The 22,922-nt window shown below is 40.0% G+C and overlaps 1 protein-coding gene and 1 long non-coding RNA gene across 3 annotated transcripts in view; one reads left to right on the top strand and one right to left on the bottom strand.

The window, feature by feature from the left end:
- The window catches only part of snx29 (sorting nexin 29), a 141,712-nt gene that overhangs the window by 17,478 nt on the left and 101,312 nt on the right, over positions 1-22,922 (top strand). For both annotated transcript variants that reach the window (XM_082543241.1, XM_082543240.1), the window contains exons 12-14: positions 387-450; positions 1,907-2,035; positions 15,270-15,355. In XM_082543241.1, the coding sequence (XP_082399367.1) occupies positions 387-450; positions 1,907-2,035; positions 15,270-15,355 (279 nt within the window). The remainder of the gene's footprint in view (positions 1-386; positions 451-1,906; positions 2,036-15,269; positions 15,356-22,922) is intronic.
- On the bottom strand, positions 2,042-6,730 carry LOC309712454. Its single transcript, XR_014278297.1, has 3 exons — positions 6,468-6,730; positions 3,223-3,388; positions 2,042-2,952 (listed from the first exon to the last, which is right to left on the bottom strand). It is a non-coding gene; the product is annotated as an uncharacterized lncRNA (long non-coding RNA).

Below are 22,922 nucleotides of genomic sequence, written 5' to 3'. Positions count from 1 at the left end.
CCAAATCTAAACCTGGATTCACTCTTAGATTTTCTTGGCTTTGTTTCTTTCGTCAAAGTCTTTAGTAGCTACCACAAAAGTATGTTTTATTGTGGCAATAAAAGTGCTGCTCTCTGTGAGTCCGATGGATCTCATTCTGTATAACTCCTGTCAGCTGAATAAAAAAAAAAAAGTTAAACCTGATTTTATCAAAGCAGTTCATCTTTGTGACAGAACAAAAATCTCACATTAATACAGCAAGTGCGGCGTGTGGGATGCTGTTATTTCTACATTTGAAAGCTGTATGATATGAGTTTATGCATATTACTGTGTGTAGTCTTTGTGTGTCTGTGATGCATTGGAAGCAGTTTCTATGCAGAAATCTCACCGCAGTGTCTCTTCTGCAGTGGAGCTGCGTCAGGCCATTGTAGCCATGATGAACAGGAAGGACGAACTGGAAGAACAAAACACGTACGTTGGGATTCACTCCTCTTACCTGCTGCTTGCAAACTTTCAAATGCTCCATCACACACACGTACTTAGGCTGGAAGAACTTCTCTTATTAGCCTCCAGAGACTGTGACTTGCAGCGATTTAATAGATGCTAAAAAAGAAGTTAAGCATGCTGAAAGTCAAAGGTCAATAGTCCTATTGATAAGCTCAAAAATACAATACATATTTATTTCTCTTATAGATTTGAAAGCAAAAAGGTTGACTGAAGTACTTTACAAGTTAGTTAAAGAAAACAAGATGAAACAACTGATCAATAAATTAAAAACGATACAGTGAAATAAAACATAAAAACCAAAAATACAATAAAATAGACTAAACTGCTTTAATGGGAACCATGGCTGTACTATGAGAATTTGGAGTTGTTTAAGTTGCACTGCCTGGTTAAATAGTTGGTTGCCATTTAAAAATAAAAAGTAAGTAAAAGGATCTCACATTTTCTAATATAAAAAATGGACAGGGAGCCTTTATAGACCTGATGAAACTGGAGTGATGCAAAATCTGTTAAACGAGCAGCATTTTGACTGCCTGCGAGCAACAAACAGATACAAGCTATTGCAGTAGTCCAATCTAGAGCTGATGAAAGCATAAATATGGATTTTTAAGGCCTTTTGGAGGAAGATGGGATTTTGCTTTGGGAATCTGACGCAGGTGATAAAAGCTGTGTTAACCCGTCTCTAACATCTCGTAGACAGGAAAATAAATCTGGATGGTGTCAGCGTAACAATGGAAGTGAATTTTGTACTTCCTGAAGATCGATCCCAAAGGCAGCATATATAATGAAAACTGAGTAGGACCCAACATGGACCCCTGAGGTACGCCACAACAAATCTAAAATAACTAAAAGAGCAGAAAAACCCGAGTCAGCAGTTAAGAAAAGACCATTAAAATACAAATACCACAAGTGTCTAAAAAGGTCTGATGATTAAAGTCGATTTTAAGAAGTTTTCTTTTTGGAAAAAAAGCTGCACAACAGCGCATATGAAAGCAGGTGATACACAACCCGATGACAAAGAAGGATTTACTAGCCTGAATATTATGAAGGGTTTCCTTAAGAAGATGAGAGGCGAGGATCTCTCTATATAATTAAAGTGAATCTCCTGCCAAGCAGAGGTTAGAATTTCATACTAAATGATTTAAATTTAGGGTATTAAATTAACGACACAGGCACAGATTAAGTGCTGATTAAATATTTTATATCAGAGCTAAATGTAAATCAGTCTGTCAGTTAGTGCTGCAATTAAAGCAAGTATCGTCAGTTTATCTAATGTTTATGAAAATAACGTCCCCAGTATTTTAACATTTAGAGGATTAAGCCTGTGTATGGGATGCTACCTGAATGTGATAGTGATAGAAGCCTGTGTTATTTATGCATAAACATGCATGGCAGCTGCTTTTTAAATTGTTTTTTTCTTTAGGTCTCTTCGCAGTCTGCTGGATGGGGAGATGGAGCACTCAGCAGGCCTGAGGCAGGAAACCGATCTGCTGAAGAAGAAGCTGGCAGAACTGGAAGAGAGGCACTCAGCGAAGGTCCAGGCGCTGGCCAGGTAACACGTGATGACTGCGGACCATACGTTAATACGTAACATCTGCCTGCACAGTGGATGATTGAAACTGCACGTAGCAGGGGACTTATTCTATTAACGTTTAACAAGTTAATGCACTCTTAACAAATGAATGAGAGCAAAGAGTGCAGATTTAAAAATACTGCTTTTGATTTCAGGTGACAGTAAATTTAGATTATTGTGTGCGCCAAAGCATTTGCACGCTGACGTAAACAGACGATTTATTTGTTTTTGTCTACTGGTCAGAAAACTCATTTTTTACTCTTATTGACACTTTGGACCACAGGTTATTCAATTTGTTGACTTTCAGTCAGAAAATTGTTAATGGCACCTCTGATATAACAAATGAAGTCCCATTCGAAGCTTCCACACTATAACCCTTTGGGCACACAAAATAGTGGCAGAATATGATGTCAAATGATCTTCTGGTTTCACCTCTAGCAAGAAATTGTAACATTTATGATTTTCTGGCACATATTTACCCATACAGTAGTTTTAAATTTATATATTCTTGAGTCAATATATTTTGCGGGGAAAATGAGAAATAGGTGCAGTCATGGATTGAAAAGTGTGCGCACATGTATGGAAGAGGGGAAAAACAGTTTGCACAATTCTAATGAGTTTGAAAGTCAATACTTGTTAGGACCACCTTTTGTGCTTTAACACAGTCTGAACTCTGTCAGGCAGCTTTCTTGTCATTTCTTTAGGTAGTCTTGTGGAATTGTTCTCCAGGTTTCTTGAAGGACATTCAAAGCTCTTTGATGTTGGCTTTTGTTCTGTTCTCTGTCAGGACGATCCCACACTGCTTCAGTAATGTTGACTGATAATGTTCCAGTGTTTGTTTTTCTATCCAGGTATGCTTTCACTCCGTTGGCAGTGTGTTTGGAATCAGTGTCACGCTGAAAAATAAAACAATTTCTAATGGCACGCGTCACAGATGACAGATGGCATTGCATGGTGGCTCAAAATCTGACTGCATTTTTCTGCATTCATAATTCTGTCACTTTTAACAAAATCCCCAACACCACTGGCTGAAACGCGTCCCCAAACCATGACAGAGCCTCCACTATGCTTTACAGATGGCTGTAGACACTGTTGTACCTCTCCTTCATACATTTTGAGTCCATAAAAGAATATTTTGAGTCCAGTTCTTGTGTAATTTTTCATACCTCAGCCTTTTTCTCCTGGTTTCCCCTCCTTAAGAATGGCTTCTTGACAGCCACCCTTCCACTGAGATCATTTCTGATGAGGCTTCAGGGCCATGTGTATCCCTCAGGTCCTGTGTCATGTTCAAATGGCCTCCACAGTCACCAGATCTCAATCCAGTCGTCTGGACTGAAACGAGAGATTCACATCATGGATGTGCAGCTGACAAATGTGCAGCAACTGTGTGATGCTATTATGTTATCAGCACCTTGCTAAATCTATGTCATGAAGAATTACGTCTGTTCTAAAAGCAAAAGGGCACCCAGCCCAGCGCCAGCAAAGTGCACCCAAACAAACATAAAAACCCAAATGGCTGCTGATTGTAGTTTAAGGACAAATGGTGTATGGATGATGTTGTGGTGGGAGGATTTGTCACACCAGTGTTTGAAAACACTTTTAAAATTCCAGAAATGGAGCTACATGACATTTAAATATTTTATATTCTGGCACATTGAGCATTAACCGCTTAATGCGTTAAAAACAATGCATTTTGGCTTTTTGTTTGCACTGACACTGTCAGTAGAATGCAGGTGGAACTGCATGATCATCCAAGTCATGTAAACAGAGTGTCTCCAGATGGGGCAGTGCAGCAAAAACACTGACTGCAACTGAATATAGTCCTAAGCAGTTACACCTGTGTTTTACACTTCAGTAGGACTGGAGTCAAAGATACAGGCGTGTTATTGACTGCTCCATTCATTAGCTGTATGGATCCACATATTTAAACCAAAAAGTTTTCAGTCAGCAGAGCAGAAGAAACACTGTGTTTAGACCTGCTGTACCTGCGTCACTGTTTTACACATAATAACAGTAATTACCACTAATGGCAAGAGCTTTACGCAGACAGGAAAAGGAAACTATATTTGTGCACTGTTAAGTTTCCCCATCGAGTTCAGTCTACTCATGATTAAAAGAACTAGAGGATACACGTCAGAGCAGAGTAGGAAACTTTACCCCATTCATACTCTGTGTGTGAGATTTCCTTTTCCTAAATCGCAGATACAGTCAGTGTTATCCCAATAATTGGCCATCTACGGTTCACTGAAAGTGGCCTCTATCACCTTGGCATGTGCCCAGAGTCCTCAGTCAAGCCCTGAGCCCTTTAAATAGATGACTAGTCATCCTGCAGCAGTCGAAACAGAAAGCCCCAGCAAGCAAGATTGTAGCCTCCCACAGTAAATCAATCCACTAGCTGGGATTGATTGGGTGACTCAAGTTAAGTGTGTGGAGACTGAATCTGATGGGTTTGTTGTTGGGAGCGGACAGGGCAGCAGCTGACTGAGCCGTTTAATATGTGATGATGTTCATATGGAGCACTTTAATGGGGTGGAAATGACACGAGGTAGAGAGGCAGTGAGAACAAGAGAGGACTGTGACCTACAGTTTGCATTTTCACACAATCAATCGCACTCAGACACATAAATCCGTTTCTGTAGTCTGCTGCTAAATCTCAAGTGCTGCTTTTCCTTCTCAGCCAAATCTGTCTCGATCAATAGCGGCTATAAATACCGTTGAAGGAGCAGCTAGCCGCTGAATGAGGGCTTGGAGCTGTCGGCATCATTCTGTGAAAGCGGCTACTGGCAACTGTTGCTATGTGCCCCACAATTCTTCATCATTACTGCGTTAATGGTGAATTGAGTCAGTTTTGACACTGAAATGGTAACATCTTAACACTCATAAGAACGACTGCTTTTCTTGTTGACCCGATGGAAGTGCTTTACTCCCGTTTAATTAATCGAGACATTGTTTAATCTGAGATTAATTTGAGAGGAATCACTTTGCTGCCTCTGGCACTGTGCAGGTTAACTTTTTATCTTTACCACCAGATGGTCCTGCTGTTTGAGGAAGTCATCTTATTTTAGAAATCTTCTGAACGATCCTTCTTACATAGTAGAGTGATACCCATACTAAAGGAAGTGTCTTATATACACAAAGCGTGTATGGATGCCTGCGTGTGTGTGAGCCTGGTCGTACATGGGGGTGGCGGAGGATGAGCAAGCCTCCATACATAGATTCCGGCTGACGTAGACTCAGGCAGAGGGGAGTGGGCTAAAACGAGCAGCTGCCCACTTTACCGACTTACTCACAGATCCATCCACATATAACACGAGAGTGTAAGACCCATACTCACACATTGTGACATTGCAACCCACAACTAGGGCTGCTCGATTATGGCAAAAATGGTAATCACGATTATTTTCACTGAAATTGAGATCTCGATTATTTGACGATATTTATTTAACCCTTTAAGACCTACTGTAGAACCAAGTCCGCCAGAGCTTATATTATTTTTTTACATGTTGTAGTGCCATTTGTGGGAGCATTTCAAGTTGCTAAATAACTGTTATAGCCCATATTTTAATAATATGTATGCATTAAGTCCATAGTAACTACATTAATTGCAAAAAAGTGCAATAAATTACAAAAAAAATTGAAAATCGTTTTTTTTTTTTTTTTTTACATATATTTCTACTTGGAGAAATTTAAGAGGTTTATCCCTCAAAACTTTAAATACAAAAAAGTTGCAAAAAATAGTTTACAACAACAGGAAATTTATTTTGAGTGTCTTCATAGTTTTATCTTGGAGATACACCAATTTTTATATACTGCAGGAAAAACAAAAAAAACAATCCTATGATGCAAATTTGCAAAGAAAACAGCAGGTGCATCAAAATAAACTATTTCCAGGAGTGCAATTCGAGCTCTAAGCATCCCAGCAACTATTCAGAAAAGTCAAACATGACCAGTGTAGGCTTTTAAGGCCTACAAGTAAAAAACTACATTTCCGCGAAAATGATGTCACGTCCGGTTTCGGCCAGGAAATGGCGGACATGCAACAGTTCGGGCTGACGACTTTTTCAATGTGGGAAGTGTTACGAACAGCTGATAGGAACGGCAAAGCGTGTTTCTGGAATATTATGTTTTTGTTCCTGCAAGCGCTTTTTATGCAATTTTTGCAAAGCTTTATGTGGAAGGAAACCGTGACCGAGGACAAGCTGATGGCATCAGATGTAAGTACAACTCCTCCGGTTTCATATGCAAAACAAATTATTGCGCTAGCTTACGCGGTTCAGGTTCTACAGGGATTTAAAAATAGTTACACAAAACGGAGCGTGCTGCTCTGACCGGCTTTAAAGGGTTAACAATGACTTTAAAAAATAATATAAAATAGTGTGCAACACCACTGAAGTTTTTTTTTTTTTTTTACCTCTCTTTTCAACCAACAGCAGTCACTCTCCTCTCCAAATAACTTCTGCTTAGCTTTCCGAGCTTCCCTCGGGTCCTCTTAATCAGCGGTCTCCAACCTTTTTTGCGCCACGGATGGTTTATGCCCGACAATATTTTCACGGACCGGCCTTTAAGGTGTCGCGGATAAATGAGGGAGGGGCTAATAATCGGCTCAGTCATTTTTAATGATCGTTGAAAGCCCAGATCGTAATCGTGATTAAAATTCGATTAATTGAGCAGCCCTACCCACAACCCAAGCGCATATGTAATAGTCCTCTCTTGTGCTCCTGTACGCACACCAAGAATTTGCATTCTTTGTATTTCCATCACCTGTTGGATTTCCTATGAAGGAATATTGCACATGTAGCAAGTCAAATCTTAAATGTTTTGCTTCATATAAATTGGAGCTAATAGATAAAAGTCGTAGTTTTTGGTGTGACCGTCCAGTGAGTTTAGACTGATTCTTATAATTGGGTCCTTCCATATGAAATCAACATGGGCCTTATGCTCAACCTTCTCTTATTTGTGACAATTTTATGGTCCAAAAGTTGAATTTATATAACGAGTGCTGTGAAATTTCAGCTTCATATATCAAATATTTTTCAGGACACATTCTTTTTAGAAATATGGTCCATCGACCTACTGTCAGCACATTAAAATCTGAGGCAATATTTGAACATCAGTGTCTCAAAAACCATTAAAGGTAAAAGCCTGAAATTTTCACTGCTCTTTCTTATGATCAAAATGAATCAGGACCTGTAATTTGGGATGGATACATTAAAAAATCTCTGTGCATTGACTAGTTATATTTGAGTACACCTTAATAAAAAAGAAACTTCATACATCAAAAGACAACTAGTGACGAGTGCTAAATTTCATATAGTTATATTTCAAAAGAGTGTAAAAAGTTTTTTGCTAATTTGTACTCAAATGTGGGATTTTGCAATAGTGCTCGAGTTTTTACTTGACATTTTTAACTAGCCAATACTCAAGCATTTTTTAATGTATCTGTCCCAAATTACAGGTCCTGAATTATCTTCTTGATAAGAACGAAAGTAAAAGCTTCAGACTTTTATCTTCAGTAGCTACTGTGGCAAAAACAAACAAACAAAAAAGTCTGGAGGATCTGCACTTTGAAACTGGTTGCCCTTTCCTCTTACCATCTGGATGCCTCCTTGTTTTTGTTGTCACTTAAGATGATCCTCGTCATTATTACACCGTAAAATGAATTTGTTATCAATATGATGACTCCCTAATGGCAATGCATATTGGAATATTATTAATTAATACTGTGATTAATATTAATTTCTTCATTTCTAATGACACAAGGCATTAAGTCACCAGAAAGCTGTTGCTAAATAGCAATGTCCCACACCAATTGACCTTGCTCTAAATGTCTAACCCTCAAGCTCATTCCTCAGAGAATAGTGAGACAGACACACAGAAAATCTTTCCCCTCAACTATTTCTTGCCCCCCTCTTCATGCGACAGTTGGCAGAGCAGAAAGCAGGCCTCTCGCAGCAGGAAGACGGGAAGGTGGCCAGTCGAGTGGGCTCGGGCCAGCTAGCAGTTCCTCGTCACAGGGAGAGGGGGTGGTTGGACAGGCGGACACATACGTGCGCGCACACACTCGCATGCAAAAGAAACGAGAGCAGATGCCTTTTTCTTAGCTGGCAGAGCCGCCTTTCTCCAAGCAGTCTGGTACGGCTTTTCTAAAAAAAAAAAAAAAAAAAAAAAAAAGTGGCAGAGCAAGCGGCTGTGATGTTTGCCCGGTTTATTTGTTGGAGGTGTTTAGTCAGTTATGTCATTCTGCCCAAACGGAAGTTTTAACAACCCAGTCCTCCACCCCACAGCCATGCTGTGCCTCTGCGTGGATTTATCTATATGTTTAATGCATATATGTGCCTCTAGAAGTGTGTCAGGAGAGAGAATGTATGCTTTAAGGGCTTTTTATTTATGTTTTTTTAAAGATGGCAGTGCAGTAAATTAGGGCTGCTCAATTAATCGAATTTTAATCACGATTACGATCTGGGCTTTCAACGATCATTAAAAATGACTGAGCCGATTATTAGCCCCTCCCTAATTTATCCGCGACACCTTAAAGGCTGGTCCGTGAAAATATTGTCGGGCATAAACCGTCCGTGGCGCAAAAAAGGTTGGAGACCGCTGATTAAGAGGACCCGAGGGAAGCTCGGAAAGCTAAGCAGAAGTTATTTGGAGAGGAGAGTGACTGCTGTTGGTTGAAAAGAGAGTTTAAAAAAAAAAAAAACTTCAGTGGTGTTGCACACCATTTTATATTATTTTTTAAAGTCATTGTTAACCCTTTAAAGCCGGTCAGAGCAGCACGCTCCGTTTTGCGTAACTATTTTTAAATCCCTGTAGAACCTGAACCGTGTAAGCTAGCGCAATAATTTGTTTTGCATATGAAACCGGAGGAGTTGTACTTACATCTGATGCCATCAGCTTGTCCTCGGTCACGGTTTCGTTCCACATATAGCTTTGCAAAAATTGCATAAAAAGCGCTTGCAGGAACAAAAACATAATATTCCAGAAACACGCTTTGCCGTTCCTATCAGCTGTTCGTAACACTTCCCACAGTGAAATGATGCACATGCTGTTTTCTTTGCAAATTTGCATCATAGGATTGTTTTTTGTTTTTCCTGCAGTATATAAAAATTGCTGTATCTCCAAAATAAAACTATGAAGACACTCAAAATAAATTTCCTGTGGTGGGAAACTATTTTTTGCAACTTTATTGTATTTAAAGTTTTGAGGGATAAACCTCTTAAATTTCTCCAAGTAGAAATATATGTAAACAAAACAAAAGCGATTTTCAATTTTTTTTGTAGTTTATTGCACTTTTTTGCAATTTATGTAATTACTATGGACTTAATGCATACATATTATTAAAATATGGGCTATAACAGTTGTATTGATGTATAGCAACTTGAAATGCTCCCACAAATGGCACTACAGCATGTAAAAAAAAATAATATAAGCTCTGGTGGACTTGGTTCTATAGTAGGTCTTAAAGGGTTAAATAAATATCGTCAAATAATCGTGATCTCAATTTCAGTGAAAATAATCATGATTATCATTTTTGCCATAATCGAGCAGCCCTACAGTAAATTGCACTCGGGAGCATTACCTAGCGACTGAGCTGCTGATCTCTGAAGGCGTCTTTGAACCTCTCATTCACTACTTCCAAACAGAGCCAGACTGTACCTGAAGAAGAGCCAATTTATGCTGTGTTTATTGCACATTAAGATGGCTTTAGACCATGGGATAATAAACGGAGGGATGTGGAAATGTAATACGAAAAAAATCACTTCAGGGCATCTATTCAGTTTAAGTAATTACTGTATGTAGTTTGAGTTTAAAGCTTTCCTTTTCAGATAGTTTTTTTGCTTGTACTCTAAGAGAAGATAAGAGCCCCCCCCCTCCTTTTTTTACTGGCTTTCTAACAGTGTCTTACAGTGTTTCCATTATATAAAACCCATTCTCAGACTTCACATTCTTTGCTTTCTTTTAAACAAAATATTCATAATTTCTTTATCTCTTAAGCACACATTGTTTTTTGCTCTTTCCCCACTCCCATTCACTTGCACATAAAATACTTTTCTAAATGTTTCTAAGCCACGTAGCTTTTCTTTTCCCCCGCTGTTTCCTTCACGCACAAAACAATCCTGCTTTTTTCTAAATCTTTTGCACGCACACGGTTTATCCTTCTTACTTATCTCGCACTGAGGAAGATGACATGACTTCAACAGTTTTACTGCCCAGTGTAGTTAATAGGCTTATCCTCTAAGCAGACGTTTACACTAAATGTTTCTAGAGCAGACGTTTGCCCCTAATGAGAAAGCAGTGTGTGGCTGGTCCCATATCTGCTGGATGAAGGATGCAGTTTATTTAACAGAGATGCCGAGTCCTTAACTTTCAACACGCTAATTTAAAACTTTAGCATCCCTCAAGGCAGACAACCCACTTCGAGTTTTAGATGAGTTTGAATGTGTCACGTTTACACGTCCTGCTCACCAGTAGAAGCACCAGATAATTTAATGGATCGCTCTCAGTTTTGGAATTGAGAAATTGTGCGGCGTTCCTCCCTTCTGGCTTTGTTGTTTAATTTTGTTCCGTATCCATTATTTAATTCTCGTCCTGTGGTTCTGAACATATCTGGCGCGCTGAACTGAGTTTGTTTTGATAGACTCACTGAAGGCATTGAGGAAGTTCCTGCAAACCAAAAGTCAACGAGTTCAGTCTTAGTGGATATTTAAAATACAGTGTGTGGTTGCTGCCCTGCATGGAAGGATCAAGCTGAGGGGGCGCAACACTTAGAAACAACCTGAAATAAACCAGTAAAAATGTAAAAGTATTTGCAAAAACAGAGGAGCTGTGTGTTAAGCAGGTGGATTATTTTTTATTGCATGTGGGAGGCTGAGCTGTGGTACGACCTGAGGGAAGCTGCTCCACTGCAGACACAATACTGGACACCTAGGGTGTTTATCACACCTCCAGGCTGTGTTTTATTCCTCTGCCCTGAAATTGGATTTGAAAATACTCAGTTGAAAACAGTTCAGTTATTGGGGCTTTGGTCAGAATCATCCTCACGCTGACAGCTGCTGTGTTATCGAGTGCTTGGGTACGTTCCCCTAAATTCCCCACCAGGCCACTTATATTATCTTATATGTTACCATGCTAAAGACATGCTCAGCTCTTAATGGAGGGAGTTGTACACATTGTTCAGTGTACTTTGCAAAGTTCGCTCAAGTTTAATTAATCAGCAATTCGAATCAGTCCCCAAAACCTGAGCCAAATAATTCCAAGCTTGATGCACTTGATTACCAACAATTCCTTGTCAGCGGAGAGCACAGCTGAGGTTGACAGATGCAGTGTATTTACCAAGGTGACATTTTATCCCGTTGAAAGATTGTTTGTTTTTCCCGGCCCAGGCATTGTTTTCCAAAAGCAAGCACATTACACGGGCACAAAGTGTTTTACTTGTATCAGAGTGATCAATAATTCAGCAAAATGTGTTCATTATCGTGCTGTTGTAACCTGAGAAAGGAATTCAATTTCAAGCGTGCTAAGTATTGTTTGTTCAAAGAATCGTTTATTCAGAGCAGACAAATCTTGCCGAATGATTTTTCGGAACGGCTGTTCGAGAACAAACAAAACTGTGTGTGTGTGTGTGTGTGTGTTTCTTTTTATTTATTTTATTCTTGAATAGCTGACAGGCATCTGGTTATTATTTTCTATTGACAGCTTGCAATAACAACTGTTGAAACGATTGTGAGTGCATAATAATTTAAATGGTATAAAAAAAGCAGAATGACGGTGGAGATTTGAAAAGGCTCACAGTAGATGACAGGCAGCGACGGCACCTGCTGAAGATAGTCAAGGCTTGAAATCAATACTTAGTCAGTTTGGATTTTTTTCTTTGGGAAAATAATTCCCCAGTATTATGTTTTATATAACACCAATAATAATAATGCAACAAGTAATAAATGGTAAATGGTCTGTATTTGTATAGCGCTTTACTAGTCCCTAAGGACCCCAAAGCACTTTACACATCCAGTCATCCACATGTTCACACACTGGTGATGGCAGCTACATTGTAGCCACAGCCACCCTGGGGCGCACTGACAGAGGCGAGGCTGCCGAACACTGGCGCCACCGGGCCCTCTGACCACCACCAGTAGGCAACGGGTGAAGTGTCTCGCCCAAGGACACAACGACCGAGACTGTCCAAGCCGGGGCTCGAACCGGCAACCTTCCGATTACAAGGCGAACTCCCAACTCTTGAGCCACGATCGCCCATAAGAGCAACATTTAATGTAGTCATAAGAAAGCAAGAGAGCAAGCAGCCTGATTAACCTTTGTTACTACACCTGTATTACATACCTGGCAGAAAAGCACAGGTGTATTTAATAACAGTAACGAGGCTCCTGCTAAACACTCACGCTTTGTGCTCTGTTGTCGTCATCGACTCCTCTGGGTAAGAGCTAATTTTTTACCTGCTAAATTCTTCACTGCTGAGTCCGATGGGCTTTGTCTGTCTGCTGTTTGGTGCCTGTCTGATTACATTTTACATGACCGAGAAGCTAAAACTTTTTTTTTCTCTTGTGGTATTTTTGGCAACAACAACAAAAAAGAAAAACCTGGATAAATTCTTTGTTAGAAAACATGCAAACTGGCATCTAATTATAAAACACCTATTGGAAAAAAAAAAATTAATATTTATACAGTTATTTAGTTTTCTGTAGTCTATTAGATGGGTGTTATTACGGTGGCCCTGAGAGGTCAAACGCACTGCAACTTTAAAAAAAACAAAACAAAAACAAAAAGCTTTAAAAGCGCAAAATACAAAACTAAACAAAATGGAAATGGTACAAAAAATGTTGCAAAAACTCACAAAAAGTGTGTTTTTTAAATAAGAAGTGTTTTGGGGGAGACAACAACATGACGGATCAGCTGTGGAACACATGCTAATAGCAAACTTGTATCTGTAGTATAATATGAATCATGCGGTTAAAATCAACATTACCTGCACAGCACCGACGAATCATCTGCTTCTTTAAAGTGTCCCAGTGGAGTCCTTCACGTTTTGGTTTCTGTCACTTCTCATTATCTGTTCTGGTGATTTCTTAAACTTGCAGTGCATTTGACCTTTCAGAGCCACCGTATATGATTTATAGTTTTTCAAATGTAATTGAATAAAATTACAGTGACATAAGTAGTAAATGGGCCCCAGTGATGTGGGGCTTTTCTTCACTTATTCACCACTTCTATGTCGATAAACTTAACTTAGGGTTTCCTGAGTAAACATTTAAAAAAGAACAAAGAAAAGAACCGTTTTCTTGTCGCTTCCAGATAGTGACACTGGTTAAACTCTACTATGAATTTCTCGTTGTTTGGCAAGCTCTGTGATTAGGGGTTTTATAAAGTGGCCATGTCTTTTTGTAAGTCAATACTGCAATCTCATCTGCAGTCCATTAGCTTGTATACTTAACTGCTTCTGAAGGCCACAGCTAATTTTTAAGGACCATGACTTCCTGCTCCATTCGTGGGTTATTATTTATAAAAAAACAAACAAAAAAGTTTGAGCAAATTTAATTTCTCTTTTCCTGTAAACTCAGACTGTTCACCTACATGCAATCAAAGCCTGCAGCATGATTGATCAATAGATGACAAGCCGGAAAGCTTCCACCCCTGGCCTGCGGATGTGCAGATATCTTATTATAGAGATAACATTATCTCTTACGTGGAGCTGGGTTTCAGGAAGTTTCCCCGGAGGTCCCTCTTTTGTTGGTTGTGAATGAGGGCTGATAAGCAGGGCACCAAACATCACCCGTGGAGAATGAGGGTTTGGGTGGCGGTGTGGGGGCGCGACGGCGGTGCAAGACAAAGACTGTTAGATGTAACTGCCAAGGGCATAAAGCCGCACTTCCAGTTCTGATTGATTTCTTCCCCAAAGTCGACGATGCTCAGCCGGCTACGGCTTGTAAGGAGACTGCGTCTGTCTCTCAGTCCCTTTCTTTGTCACCGCGTCTTTGTGCCTGTGTCCTCGGTCACAGTACAACATGTGCGTTTACATTTTCAAGGGCTCTTAAGATGCATCTCCGAACTATCAGAGGCCCTGATATACCTATAAGTAGTGTTCCGGTTTATCCAACTGGTGCTGAATCTGTGTGGGATAGTCAAGCAGTATGATTACATGTGCCTGTAATTTAGAAACAGCTGAAGTGGTTTCTTTTCTCCAGGTAACAGTGGATTCTCGCCAAATTTACAAGTAACTGCGTTTCTAAAAGATGGCACAAAGCTTGCAGTGCAGTTGTTTGAGGGAATTGTAAGTTATAACAATTGTGAAGGGTGGGAAAAGTAGGTCTCTTTATTTGTTGGGGTCTCACTGTTTTGGGGAGGTTTGAAAAGGCCATGCCTAGCTTTACTAGCTTTACTACAGTGCACTGATCTGACCCTGTATTTGGCCTCGTGTTTTCTTCTCAGGCATCTTCTATTTCAGTCTGTAGAGAGGCCTCAAGGCCAGCCTGACTTCTTCCTCATTTGGGAGATAGTAAAGCACCTAACTGTATTGCTTTGTCTGGATAGAGAGTAAACCTAGAAGAAGAAACAAAAAATTCAGAACTGAGATTCATGAGCTCGAGACACACGATCTCTTTTCTCTTTTACATCAAGTACCTTTGCAGTAATTAGTCTGATAATTTTTAAATTTGCTCCAGAATGATCATTTCTGCATGAGTGAAAAGATTTCCATATGATTGCATTCAAATCACGCCATGCAGAGTCAGACTGGAGCTAAAGCCAAGACGATCCATCAGATATTTGAATGAGAACATTAGAAGTTTATTAAATTCATCTACATTTGCATTGTGAGGAAGAGCTCATATTGAAACGCTAAGGGACATTTCCCACCAAATTATTGTCACACTATTGGAAGCGCACATTATCTAAAATATCACTATACGCTGTATCATTAATGTTTCCCTTAATGGGAACTAAAGGGCCCAGCTCGAAACAGAGGAAAAAACAATTTCTAGAAACTTTGTCAGAGAACCTTCCGGTCATACGCAGTATATTTTTGCACTTATATTGCCATCCTAGCTCTCCATTAATCAGTACATTATCTTTAAGTGTCCTTACTTAATGACACTAAGGATATTTGGCATTGAAAACGACCTGCATACAATGCGTTGTAGCTATAACCTTCTTGTTTTAGCCCTCTGTTTTCTTCTGTTTAAGCTTTGTGTGTCTGTTTGTGCAGGGAGAATGAGGTCCTGAAGGTCCAGCTGAAGAAATATGTGGGGGCGGTACAGATGTTGAAGAGAGAAGGAAGCCAAGGCAATGACGGTAAAATGCAAACACACACACACACGTGTGCGCGCTCTCTCCGTGCATCATTATGAGCTGAAATTAGATTTCGTATCAGCGTCCCAGTCCATCTATTTTGCTCTCAAACAGCAGCGCACATGGATGCAAACAGCGAAAAATAAGGTCATCGGTTTTCTTTCATATGCCAGATCAGTTCTGGTGCTTTTCTCAGGGGCTCTGATGACTACCCTCTATTTTTACAGTACGAGACCCTGTCAGACAGAGAGAGCTGGTTTCCCTCTCAGTCCTGCTCACTTTCATTTATCCAGAGTTTTAGTTTTTGAAAAGATTCGATATCTCTGACTTTGTTTTTGTGTTGCAGAGGGATGTTAGCGAGGCTTTGTGTGAAAACTAGCAAGATAAGCCTCTGTTGTGTCAAATGCAAATAAAATGAACACTGCAGATAACAGAGGGCCATATATTAGGTCAATTGCAATCTATGGGACAAAATGGGGAGTGGTTATCTTTAAAACCCAGAGGGTTCATTGAGGTTTTTGTGCTTTTGTTCGGTGCATCTTTTCCCTATTAAATTCATGTTTTATGATGTTTTTCTTAACAGTAACCCTTCTAATAATGCACTACAGCGTCTACGCTACACTATCACCAACACGAAACCTGAGCCTAGATGAATATTATCTTTATTTTGAGGAAAATTCAATTTGTATTAAAATGTGGGTCTTTTTAATTATTTATATCAGTGATAAAACATGTCAGCATCCGCACTATAAAGTCCAATGACCAGATGGACAGTTAGGCCCAACGATACACGGAAAGGTCAAAGTTTGTGTGTGAGCAATGATGTAATCATGGGTGATAAATCAGCCATAGTGTGCCTCAGCACCTTGAATAAAACATAAAAAGGCTTAACTTTGCATTATATTTAATTAACATTGAGGCTATCATATGACTTTTAAAACTGGAGGTTATTAACTAGTTAAAGGTCGTCTGTCCTTAGCAATAATAAACTGTTTGATTCATGAATATGTTGAATCTGCCTTTTATTCTGTGAACTGTAGACACTTGAAACTGGAAAAAAAAAAGGGTGGCCTTCAGACTAAAACGTGTGGCCTTCCACCGAAAGCAACACATTTCAAAGGGGCAGCTTTTACTTTGAAGGTGAACTTTGTCCTTTTGTTTGTGTCAGAGTTTCATTGCAGGTTTGCAAACTCCTCCATGCAAACTATGGGCGACCATGGAAACCTGCTAGCAGCCAAAGAAATTGCAAAGAGGTTTTTGGCGCTGCACCGTATACCTCTTTGACTTCGCATTAGCAAGGAACCACCAGCACCCGCTCGCCATCCAGTCACAAAATAAACACAGACTGAGGCAATCATTGTATATTGCATATTTAAACTTTGGACTATACAATTTTTGTGCAAATTGGAGCAGTAAATATTCTAAAATATTTGACTCAGGTCTCTAAAATAAAATATATGAACATGTTTAACAACATTATTTTCTAAGTTATATTCTCTCCGGTCCGCTCACAGTCCAAAGACATGCACTTAGTGGGGGTAGGTTAATTGGAAAATTGCCCATAGGTGTGAATGCAGGAGTGAATGTGAGTACGAATGGTTGTCTGAGTCTATGTGTTAGCCCTGTGATGGACTGGTGACTTGCTCAGGGTGTGCACCGCCTCTCGCCATATGACATCTGGAATAGGCTCCAGCCCCCCGCGACCCTGATAAAGGAAGTGGAAGCGAATGGGATACACTGATATTTTTTGTGTGTTTCAACTTGTCATATTTGTTCAATCCAGCATGAAATTTAAATAAAAATGGCATCTTTTCATTTTTGTGACTAATCCCACGATAGTGTTCTACATGCTTTTGTTTACTGTAGTGTATAATTCTGCTATTTATCATGTAGAAATTGTCACTAGTTGCCTGTTTTTAGTTAGCTTGTACTCAAATATGGGACTTTGTGGGCATGCTGGCCTTTTAGTTTTATTTTAAGTTATGAGTACTCAGGCAGATACATTTTTGATTTGTCTGTTCCAAATTACAGAGCCCGTTTCATTTTTAAGGTACGAAACAGCAGCGAAAATTTTCAGGCTTTTATCTCTGATAGTCTTTGAGATATTCATGTTCAAACATTGCCTCAGATTTCAGTGTGTGAATAAAATGCCTGAAAGTCGGTCGATAAATCACTTAAAAGAAATGGATCTTGAAAACTATTTGAAATATGAAGCTAAAATTTCACAGCACTCGTGTTCAGGCTTTGCACCATAAGTTTTTCATCTAATGTTCTAAATATTGGCTGGTTTTGGATGGAATGACCCCTGCATGAAACTGCATTTAGTTTTTCTTGTCATGCAGTTTTAATCTCAATTGCAATAAAAAAAAAAATCTGATGGTTTTTAAAAACTTGTTTTATATTAATTACCAAAAAGATGCTTCTATTCAGAAGAATTGAACTGATGATCACTGAGAGTCTGCGGTTGTTAAGCAGGCACAGACCTGTGCGAGTTCGACCTACAACAGAGTCATGTTTAAAACATCACAACAGTTCACATTTCATCTTTCTGGTTCCTGCAATTACTGTGTTCAGCCTGTGAAACACGGCCGCCTGAGCGGCTGACACTGGAGACCATGGCGGGGAGGAACCGTACGATGAGAGATGATTGGAAAGAGCAATGGTGATTTTCTCACGCGTGTGCGTTATCAGGAAATAGCCCTCACCCGCTGCAGTTTCTCAATCAAAAATTTCCTCCTCACTTTGTGGCTTCCTCTTGTTTCTTTTGCACTCTTCTTGTTTTGCCGCCACTCATTACCTTACCTGCTCATGTTGACTTTTCAGTTTCTTGTCGTTTGTACCATTTCTCGCTCCTCTCCACCCATCCACACTCCCGCTCGCTCCATTCACACCACCGTCGTCCCGACAGGCATAGTAATTCCCCCTCCGCAGCGGCGTCTAAATGATTTCATCCTCCCTTGCCTCTGTCTTCTCCTGCTAATGATGCGCCTCGTTCCATCGTGCTTTGATGTCGACTACCAGAGCCTGCCGTTGTGTGTTGGGAATGAAGGAGGCAAAATAACGTGCGAGGAGTTTAAGGGGAGCAGAAAATCACGGCTGCTGGGGGGGTTTCAATTGATACACAAGCACCCCCTTTTTTATGAGCTGTCAGCATGTTTCCCCCTGATCAGTGTGCTGCGTTTTTGAAACCCCTCCTGTCTAATGATAGCGAAGCAGACTTGATCTCTCAAATGCTCCTCAGGCGCTGTCGGACCCACTGACATCCCACAAAAGATGGTTTTCCTTTCCTTCTGTTTCAGAGAAGCGATAATTGTTGTTTCCATGTGTGATGCTGTGTGTCCCTGTTTGTTTGGGGGGATATCCCCACACCACTTATACTTGGATATGAAGGAGCAGTGCGATTTTATTACAGAGTGTTGATTGCAAATCATTTCACATGCATGAATGCTGTTTGAATATATGCATATGTTGCATAAGTGGTAGATATACTAGACATACTTGTGCACAAGAGAAAAAGCTCCTGTTTTAATTCGTCACTGACTTATGTTATGTTGGGTTTACTTCCTGCTTTCATTTCATTCCCACTTTTTTGTAAGGATAGTCTGACCTTTCTCCTTGTTTTTCCCTTTGCTTCAGTGTTTTGTGGTGGAAGTAGAGCTGGGCGATATAACGATATGTATCGCGATATAACTTTTACTCGATAGAGAAATTAAGCTATCGCGATAGACCTCGCAGCGTCACGTCGCGTGGCTTGTTAGGTACAGCACAAGTGCCAAGCCGCACGTGTGTTTGTTTGGGAAGCAGCCAGCGGGTAATGGAGCCAGCGGGTAATGGAGGAAATGAGTGTGCCGACTAGAAAAATCAACCGAGCGTGACCGAAGAGAAAACAGATGATGGTTCCAATGCCGGAGAGATTGTTGAACGGAAGAGCCATAGAAGTTCCGTAGTGTGAAGGTATTTCGGCTATTTCAAGTCTGACAAAAAACAGAGTAGCGTGCACTGTAAATTGTGCCGAAAGCAAGTCTGGAAATACAATAAACTGGTGCATGCGTCACACTGTGCGCCACGTTATTGTTTCGGTGAAATGGATTTCTACAATACTGTTACTGTTAATTCTACTCTCTGCAGTGTTTAAATGCTTACATATACACACAGTTACTGTCCGTCCACACATACGACTCAGTTCTGCTTCTATGCCCCAGCTTTGTTTACTTTTTCCCACCGAGGCTTCTAGACTTCTGATTGGCCAACATTTCGGTACGGTTAGGAATCTAACGCCACCTGCTGCTTTGGCATGTTCATAGCAGCGTTTTCCTTCATTTCTGCCTTTATGTGTGGACGGGATTATTTTTTAAAACGGAAAATCTCAGTTTTCAAAAATACCCGTGTACGTGTGGACGTAGCCTCAGTCTCTGACTGGAAGCGCTAATTCGTCATTCGGCTTTTGTCAGACTAAAGTAACTGTTACAACTGTTTGAAAAGCTAAGCTATACAACAAGGAGAGATTGAGAATTTCCTTTTAGTTCTCAGTTTATTTGATATTGACAAAAGTTAGTCAGTTTTGTCTGTTCTTCTGTAAAACAAACTAAGATTTATTTTTAGAATTAATATTTTGTTTCTAAGTGGAATTGACAATTTAGTCTGTTTCGTTTGTTCTATTTTGAAACTTAAACGCTTTAGCGGCTGCCTTTTGTGTAGTTTGCAATATTTGCCTTTATTTATCTGAAAAAGTCTCATGTTCCTTAAGTACATCTACCCTGTTGAACTTATTATGGGAAATAAATATTTAAATAAAAACAAGCTGCTGATTATTTCACATTTTACTTGTGAGCAACGGCACATTTAAATCTTACAAATATAGTTATTTGGCTTATATCGTGATAGATATCGTTATCGCCTGAAATGAAAAAAACATATCGTGATATGAAAAAATCTCATATCGCCCAGCTCTAGGTGGAAGTTTTCCTTTGGTTAGTTTTTGTCATTCTGTGGACGTTACTTGCAGGATTTGGGGCTTGATGAGGTTCACTTCTGGTTTATCCCTGGATTTTTTTAGTGTCAAGAACATGGTTTACTACTAACATTATCGGGTTCATCACCATTTGTAGTGATGCTGAACCTCTCTAACATGTGTCAAAGAGGTTGTGTTTCCGTAACAGCTCTATAAATGTATAAAAATACAGTCTAATGACCAATCACTACCATTCATTCCTGGAAGTTCTCCCAGTGAACGAACATTTGAGGTCTAAATCTATTTCTCGCGGGCGTTACGCAGGTGAGGGAAAAGAGGGGGGAAAAAACCCTTTCCCTGACGAGCATCAATGAGAGATTTAGATTCTCAGCGGAGGGAGATTTACTTCTTTATTTATTTTTACTGCCAGCATCAAACAATTTCAAACCTTTTCATTGATCTCTGGGCTACGGCAGCATAATCCTAAAATGGAGAGCACTAAAGTCTCCTACTTTTTGACTTTGAATTAAAAGTCCAAGTTAAACCTTTTTACTGATTTTAGTAAAAGGTTTTTATTTGTTCAGAACATTTTTGAAGATTACCAGCTGAAAGAATAAGTCAGAAAGTGTGACAAAAGCTATAAGAATACGTCGACCTACAGTAAACATTCATTTAATGGCCCAAACAGCTTCTAGCGCCCTGGTCTCCGGGTCTTGAATATCTCTTGTGCAGAGATGTTGCAGGTTGATGTCTTGCAGTGATTTTCAAATAATATATTCACAGTAGTGAGATTGAAAGCTAGTTTTTGCTTTGGCTTTAAGACATTTGTAAGATATGCAAAAACCCCAAATTCATTCTTTCAGTTTTAGCGTCACCCTCTTGAATCACTGTAACGTATCTGAATCTGACCTGCGTGAATATAGAGATCCAAAATGAAAGGGAAAGGGATTAGTCAGATTGGATCTGAATAGAGTCAGGAATAAAAGGACCTGCTTGAAAGTGAAGCCAACCAAACGGAGAGATGCCGCTGGCGACGGTTATGATGCCATACACACTTTAAGCTAAGGGCAAGTATATTCGGATCCTCTGAGGGTAATCTAATACCCAGACCAATACAGTGGGGCGCTACACAACCCCATTAAACTGACCCAATTACAATCTATTTGTTTGTGGCCTTACTTGGGGAATGTGATGCATCTAGGTTACTCAGAACTGATTTGACTCGAGCATATCTAGTTTGGTTTTGAGTACATTTGTTCTGAATTTCTGTGCTACAGGCACCAAGCAGTGCAGTGACCTGCGTCGTGGAACATATCAGGATCAGAATCATTTTATTGTCATTGTGGCAAACGCACAACAAAATGCCAAAAATACTGTAATGCACACTGACATATCTCATAAACTATTGTCAAGCTAGTCTTTATTAAAGCATGTGGCTCTTCTCTCCAACTATACAGGTGACTTCAAAAAGAAAGCTCTGGTGGTGGCAGTCTGTTCTTAACTGTAGTGAGCGGGTGAAAAATAGTGAGTTAATGCTGGCACTGTGATGGATTGCTGTGGTGTGAAGTCACATGATGAAATCAGGGGCTTGACTGAATTACTAAAACTTTACATTTCCCGGAACATGGATGCTTTCTCACTTGACGTGCGATATTGTTTCATTATCCCAGGTGGAGGTTTTATGCCTGGTCGACTCGCTGATGTTTGACTGACTCCTTTACCTGAGGGAACGGCCTCTCCGAGGGGGGCAGTAAATGAATCTGGGCAGATGTGGGGATTCTGGGAGTTTCAGCACCACTAAGATAACTGATGGTCCCCTGTGGGCCGGTGAAACTGGCTGATTTCATTTATTAAGGAAAAAAAAGCTATTCAAGCCTACCTGGCTCTATGTGGGAAAAATAATTGCCAGTTAAACCTAATAACTGGCTGTACCACCTTTGGCAGCAAGAACTGGAATTTTGACCCACTCTTCTTTGAAGATTTTTTTTTAAAATTCAGCCACACTGGAGGGTTTTTGAGCCATTCTAAGGTCGCGCTGAAACATCATACGTGTCTGCTTATCTCATTGTCTTTCTGCATAACTCAAGTGTGCTTAAGCTTTAGGACATGAACCGATATCCAGATATTCTTCTTCAGGATTTCCTGGTAGAAATCATGGAACTGCTATGTTAGGTTTATGCCGGACGTATTGGGACTTATAAACGTGAAGGGGTTACCTTCTTTAGCTCTCTTTAAGCCAGCTCTTTTCTGATTGGCTGGCTAGTCTTAACAGTTGGTAGGTGAAGCTTGGTGCAAGAGGTGTGTCTTCAAGATTATTGAACCCTGACAAACCATCCTACTTTGGCAAAACGTCCCACCGTAAGTAGTTTATGCACATTTCTGCTGTCACAGAGAAATTCCAGCACAAATTTAAGTAGGTATGACGGTTTGCCGCTTAACTTTGCCCATCAGAGTATGTTTCTAGCTCATATTCTCAAAGGTAGGACGGTTTGGCACTTAATTTTACCCGTCAGAGTATGTTTGTAGCCCATATTCTCAAAGGTAGGAGGGTTCGCCAGTTAATTTTGTGTTGTGCGCATGCATAGAAACAACGGGTAGGATGGTTTGTCGGGTAGGATG

Source organism: Aulonocara stuartgranti, assembly GCF_965226115.1.
Source record: "Aulonocara stuartgranti genome assembly, chromosome: 8".
Taxonomy (NCBI): Eukaryota; Metazoa; Chordata; class Actinopteri; order Cichliformes; family Cichlidae; genus Aulonocara; species Aulonocara stuartgranti.
This window is presented reverse-complemented; position numbering and strand designations above follow the sequence as displayed.